Source organism: Trematomus bernacchii, unplaced genomic scaffold (assembly GCF_902827165.1).
Source record: "Trematomus bernacchii unplaced genomic scaffold, fTreBer1.1, whole genome shotgun sequence".
NCBI classification, from domain to species: domain Eukaryota; kingdom Metazoa; phylum Chordata; class Actinopteri; order Perciformes; family Nototheniidae; genus Trematomus; species Trematomus bernacchii.
The window spans coordinates 14,194,789-14,200,870 of record NW_022987720.1 but is presented as its reverse complement, the minus strand read 5'-3'; the positions used below and the strand labels follow the sequence as shown (position 1 = coordinate 14,200,870).

Below are 6,082 nucleotides of genomic sequence, written 5' to 3'. Positions count from 1 at the left end.
ACCAGGAAGCAGCCGTCAGTATAGCAACCGACGGAGGCTGCTCTCCAAGAGCTTGGGTTTACAGGAACATAACTTCCCAAAGCCCACGTTCACTTCACTTCCGTTTTTTTGAGGAATTTGATTAACTGCGAAGGTGTTCAGGTGTGCACACCTAAAACAACATCAACCAAGACCTACACTTATTAGACTAAACTTGTGTTGCTGTGTCAACATCCAGAGGTGGAAGAAGTAGTCATATATTGTACTTAAGAGCATGATTGCTCTGATAAAAGTAAAAGTCCTGCATTCAAAATGTTACTCAAGTAAAAGTACAAAGTATTAGCATCAAAATATACTTATAGTACAAAAAATACTTATTGTGCAGATTGGCCAATTTCAGAATAATATATATGATATGTTTTATAATTATTGATGCATTAAAGTGTTATCGACGCTGGTAAAGGTAAAGCTAGTTTTCATTCCTTTGTGTACTGCAGGGTAGCTTGTGAATTTACTCCAGGTGTAATAATGTCTGATTAAAGTGTTGATCATATTTCACACCATTTATCAAAATCTGTAAAGCAATTAAAGGGAAAAAATAAATGTTGGAGTAAAAGTACACAATTTACCTCTGAATTGTCGTGGGGTAGAAGTACAAAGTAGCAAATACTCATGTAAAAGTCCTTTTTAAAAAGTACTTAAGTAAACTGTATTGTTTTTTTACTTTGTGCTCACATGTTGCACATTCCATACTCAACAATGTATATGTCACATGCACATATTTCAAAAAACCTTAGCAAGTACAGTAAAACCAAAGCTGTCTGCACATCGATATACTTCTAGAGATTAAATAGGTTTTATAAATGGGGGGGGGGGGCAAATATACCAAAATGTTTGGGGATTGTGGACTATGTGAGGACTCATAATGCTGCTGGTTTTTCCCTTTATTATATACTATTTCAGCAGTGCCCCCTCCTGTTCACACTTTGTAGTTGCAAGAGAAAATATGCCTTCTGTTCATCCACCAGTCATTTAAACCTGCTAATGTGGCTCTTAAATATAAAAGTGAATATATAAAAAAAAGTGTAATACTTGCACAGCAGACATACACACGGATGTATCAGTTATTGATGGTGTTGTATTCAAAGGCAGAGACAAGTTTGGGTGACAATTATTTATAGCAATGCTTCTCTAATGAACAGTGTAACTCATGTAGAAAAATATCTTGTAAAACCTTTCAATACAAACATAAATACAGGTGTAATATTACAGAGATAACACCATAAATAAAAAACATAAATGACTTTATATACACGCCCAGAAATAAAAAAGCTTTGTTTAAACAACATAAACCCATTAACATTGGGTGCTCATAATATGTAGTGTAGTTGGTAATTTGCAACACAACATCAACACTCATCAACAACAAAGCAGGACTATGTTTTGTGGAATTACAAAGCATACTTAAAATTAAAAAATGTTAAAGAACCTTAATACTTTTACACTGTTCATATAAAGGGTGGCCAAATAATAAGTAAATAAAAGTGTCCCGGAGCAATCCTTCAAAAGTGTTTCATGCTCTACCAGTAAGGCGTAATGTGTTTTAATAAAGGCGTAACGTTTTCTCCTCAAACCTGACCCTTGATCTTCATGATGCTGGTGAACTGATGTTAAAGCTGACAGTAGAGAAGCAGGAGTTCCTTTCTTCAGTGCTTCATGAAGAAAGGATGAGTCAGGGCTTTGGCAGCGGAGATGCGGCGGCTCGGTCTGAATGCCAAACATTGCTGCAGGTAAGGAGAGGTCACACCTTACAATCCGAAGGTTTATAGTCTCAGTGCTGCTGCTGTAATGCTTTTTAACAACAACAAAAACATATATTTATAATCTGAATCTGAGCATTTTCAACCTCCTGCTATAAAGTATCAAGTAATTGTACTGAAACACCAACCAAAGTTGGAGTTGCTATTTGTCAAGTAGGATAGATGAGTTTTTTAAGGATTAAAAGAATATTTTCAGAACATCACTAAGTGTTTTAAACAACATTCTACAATATAGATATTATACGTTTATCACCTGAAATTTGGACTACACGGTGCTAAAGTACAGCCTCACAGAGCTGCTATCATGGCTGTGCACTCTTAATCATGTTACAAAAAACAATGTCAAATATCTGTGAGATTGACCGACTACCCTACTATCCATCAGAATTACTCAGAAATGTATGTCTATTTTGTCTCTTTATTTTATATATTTGTTCAAAAGTGCTCTAATGCATTCTGATCCAAAATGATTTCAGAATGAACTGAGCCTCTCTCTGCGAGTGCAGGCTATAACTGCTGGTGTTAAATGTGAAGCATGGCAACGTATCATGGAAACAGAAACACAGATTTTCTCACAGATATCAGGTCGTTGGCGTAGGGGCTGAGGTTGTGCAGCAGCCTGCTGCTGGAGCCTTTTGGCCCCCAGCTGACTGAGTATCGGATGGGGCTGTCCTTGGGCCAGTCGTCCTCGCTGGGCAAACCAATCACCCTAAAACATAGGATAAAAAAGAAAAACTGAGCACATGCTGCTATTACCAATGTGTCTGCTATCAAGCCTCTTTTTGAGGTTTATTTTATTAACATTGAAAAGCAAATGTCTCTAAGATCATCTATAGCCGCTTTCACACCAAGTACTTTGCCGTACTTAGTTCCCAGCACTTAGTAACCCCATGGAAGTAAGAGCCGATCGCGTTCACACCGGAATAAGTTCCCTGGGGGAAGATTACGCAAATGAAGCCGATGACGTCACTTCTTCTTCTGCTTTGGGTTTACTGGCAAGCCGCAAACGACTTCACGGCGTATACTGCCACCCGGCAGTCCCCGGCCGGAAGTCCCCGGAGTTGGGGACTGGCTTCAGTAGAAGCTGCTGGGACTCCCAGCTGCTTCTACTGAAGCCTTCCAAAAATAATGTTTGTTACATGCCTGCAAAATGAACGAAGAATCCAAAAATGGAAAACATTCTTGCTGACATTAAAGTGAATATTGGCATTGTTTTAAACAGCCAAAACGAATAATTTTAAAAGTATGTTTGAGTTAAAATGCCTGTTTTGATAGTATGAGCATACAACTGTAAATATACTCTTTACAGTCTACAGTATCTAGATTTAGGAAAAATACTCACTCAAAGATTTTTTGCAGCTGTTGAACCTCTGTGTATCCCTTAAACAGTGGTCTGTGGGAGTGTTGAAGGAACAATGCAAAAGGAAAATAAAACGATATCTCGATTTTTGAAGACTGTGGAGAATGTTTCACATCTTAAATGTTAGTCTCCAGTGCCACATATTTCCCCGAGCCAGACCAGACTCTTTACCTCAGGAGGAAGAGCTCAGCAAAGATGCAGCCAGCGCTCCACATGTCCACTGAGGACATGTAAACAGAGTTCAGCAGCACCTCTGGAGCTCTGTACCAAAGCGTCACCACCTGAACAGAGAGAGGATGCCAAACATAATGAGGACACAACCGGGGCGGGGGAAGTGACAAAAGAACATATTTCACCTCAGGCTTAGGAACAAACAGAATACAGGGCTATATTTAGGAAAAAATGTACTGTAAAACAACAAAGGATAGACTTCTGCAGTGATAATTAGCATAGTACAATCATTTTTCTTCATGTGTTGCCGTACTTACACCTGGAGTGAGAGCGATATTATAGGTGTAGATGCGTGCCAGGCCAAAGTCTGCGATCTTGACTTCTTCGCGGCTGCTGATCAGGATGTTTTCTGGTTTCAGGTCACGGTGCAGCACCATGTGGGTGTGTAGGAAGTCCAATCCTTGCAGCAGCTGCCACATCAAATCCTGTACAGACACACAGCAGCATGGCTTAAGAGATGTGTCCGAATGCATACATCTCCGTATCTCAAATGTATTTCCCATAATTTGTTCACTTGTGCACTCAGGGGATTATCATTAACTTGTGAAGTCAGGATGTGTTATAAAACCAGCATGTTTAGCTTATGTTAACATTCAAGTTGTCATCCGTTATGTACTTCACTCTGGGATTGGGTGGAAATTGGAATTTCTGCGCTTACTTCTGCTTTTTCAGGTTGTCAGGTGTTTTATGTTTATGCTGGTAAAACAGGGAATGCCAGTTGTGCAAGTTAACAAGGAACACACCAATAGCTTTCTTCCCTGAGGCATGGGCTGAAAAGGTACAGTTGTGCTAGATCCTGGACAAACATATATCCCTACGTTGTTGCACAGTGTGTAAGTGTGTTCAGCAGAATTTGATCATGGTTGATGGAAGTAACTTCTTGATATATTTGACCAGAAGAATCATTGGAGTATACCTTCCACAAATGCAATTCAGCTACACAAAAGAGAGAATTAATCTTTACAGGTGGCCCAAATCTAGGAAAGAAGATGGTGGGAAAATGTTAATCCTGTGTTTTAGTGTAGGGCTTGTTTTTTTTTTCCTATTTTCCACCAGATTGAGCCATTATCTTATGTGTATTATGTTAATTCTGTTTTAACTAGGTTGTTGCTGCTGTTCTCTAGCATTGCAGTAATGCTAAGACAGGTGGTGAGTTGACACCTTAATACAGTCATGGCTCAGTCCAGAAGCAGGAACTTTGGAGAGGTAGGTGGAAAGGTCCTGGTCGATGTATTCCAGCACCAGAGTGAGATCCAGGCTCCTGCCCACTGGGATGGCAGATGCATCCAAAAGCCTGGGCATATAAATGAACAGGGGATTACACATGTAACAACAGCAGCAGCAGCAACAACAACAATAGAAAGGCAATGCTTGTGATTATAACCTACACTATTTGGTCTAGATTGCACGCGTTTTAATGTTGACCCTTATGTAATTACTTTCTTTTTTTGGAAGAAAAGTATTTGATTGTTGTAGTTCCTGAATGTGGAGCCACATATTCTTTTTAAATTATTTAAACTTATACTATATATACTAATACTACTTATTATCATTGTTACCGTTTGATATTTGTAAATGCACCATGAGTGTTGCTATTAATTTTGCTGTACTTTTTGCAAAGTCAACAAAAGAGTTCTATTCTCTAATTGAGATGCCATACAATACTGGGTTCAAGTACAATACTGGGTACAAATATATAACATCACATTAAATTATATAAGCATATCATATGTTTTCTATGTAAAAGGTGTGTCAGATCAATCAATGTTTATTTATATAGCCCAATATCACAAATGTTACATTTGTCTCAGTGGACTTCACAGTTTGTACAGAATATCAGTATGACAATACGACACCCTCTGTCCTTAGACCCTCACATCGTACAAGGAAAAACTTCTGGAGAAAACCCACAGTTTAAAGGGGAAAATGGGAGAAACCTCAGGGAGAGCAACAGAGGAGGGATCCCTCTCCCAGGACGGACAGAAGTGCAATAGATGCCGTGTGTAAATGTAGAGGAGAACAACATATTTTACTCTGACATGTAGAGGTGTATACGCACACAATACAAATACTCAATTAAAGTGTAAGTCAGTCTAAACTGTATTTAGCATTGTATACCAAACATAAACTTACTTGACTATGTTGGGATGGTTGAAGTGCTTCATTTGACGCAGCAGCGCAACCTCGCGGATCATGAAGGCAGGGATCCCGATCTCGAACGTGTCCCCGCGGATGTTGAATTTCTTCACCGCCAGGAAGCGCTGCTTCTCCCCCAGCTCTCTGGCTTTATACACCTTACCGTAGGAGCCTTCCCCAACTTCTGCCAGGAGCTCGTAGCACAAAGGCTTGGTGCGGATGTCCATGGCCTTTCAGATGCAGTATAAATAAACCTAAACTTTCTAAATGAATGTCTATTAAAAGGATCAAAAAAGTTAAACATGTTGCATTTAGCTTAGCTGCTCGCAACACGTTTTTCAAGTCATAGTAAGCTAGCTAACTTAACTCGTCTCTGAATAAAAGTGAGGTTTGCAAGTTAGCTAGCAGGTCAAATGTTTATAGACACCACAGCAGCGAACCACAAGTAAAAACAATATAAATGATATACAAACAAGCTTTTAATGTCGCTTGTTGGTACAATATCTGCTGCTTTTACCTTTTCTCAGACTGCTGACCGCTCCCCTCCATGTGGCCG

General features: G+C 39.3%; 1 protein-coding gene across 1 annotated transcript; it reads right to left on the bottom strand.

Annotated features, from left to right (window-relative positions):
• Positions 1–1,171: 1,171 nt before the first annotated feature.
• cdk21 (cyclin-dependent kinase 21) lies at positions 1,172–5,753 on the bottom strand. The gene is made up of 7 exons (XM_034143599.1): positions 5,524–5,753; positions 4,552–4,684; positions 3,648–3,815; positions 3,331–3,440; positions 3,142–3,192; positions 2,376–2,508; positions 1,172–1,763 (listed from the first exon to the last, which is right to left on the bottom strand). Exons 1-7 carry the CDS (start codon positions 5,751–5,753, stop codon positions 1,686–1,688), a joined length of 903 nt encoding a protein of 300 aa, XP_033999490.1. The 3' UTR covers positions 1,172–1,685.
• Positions 5,754–6,082: the final 329 nt, after the last annotated feature.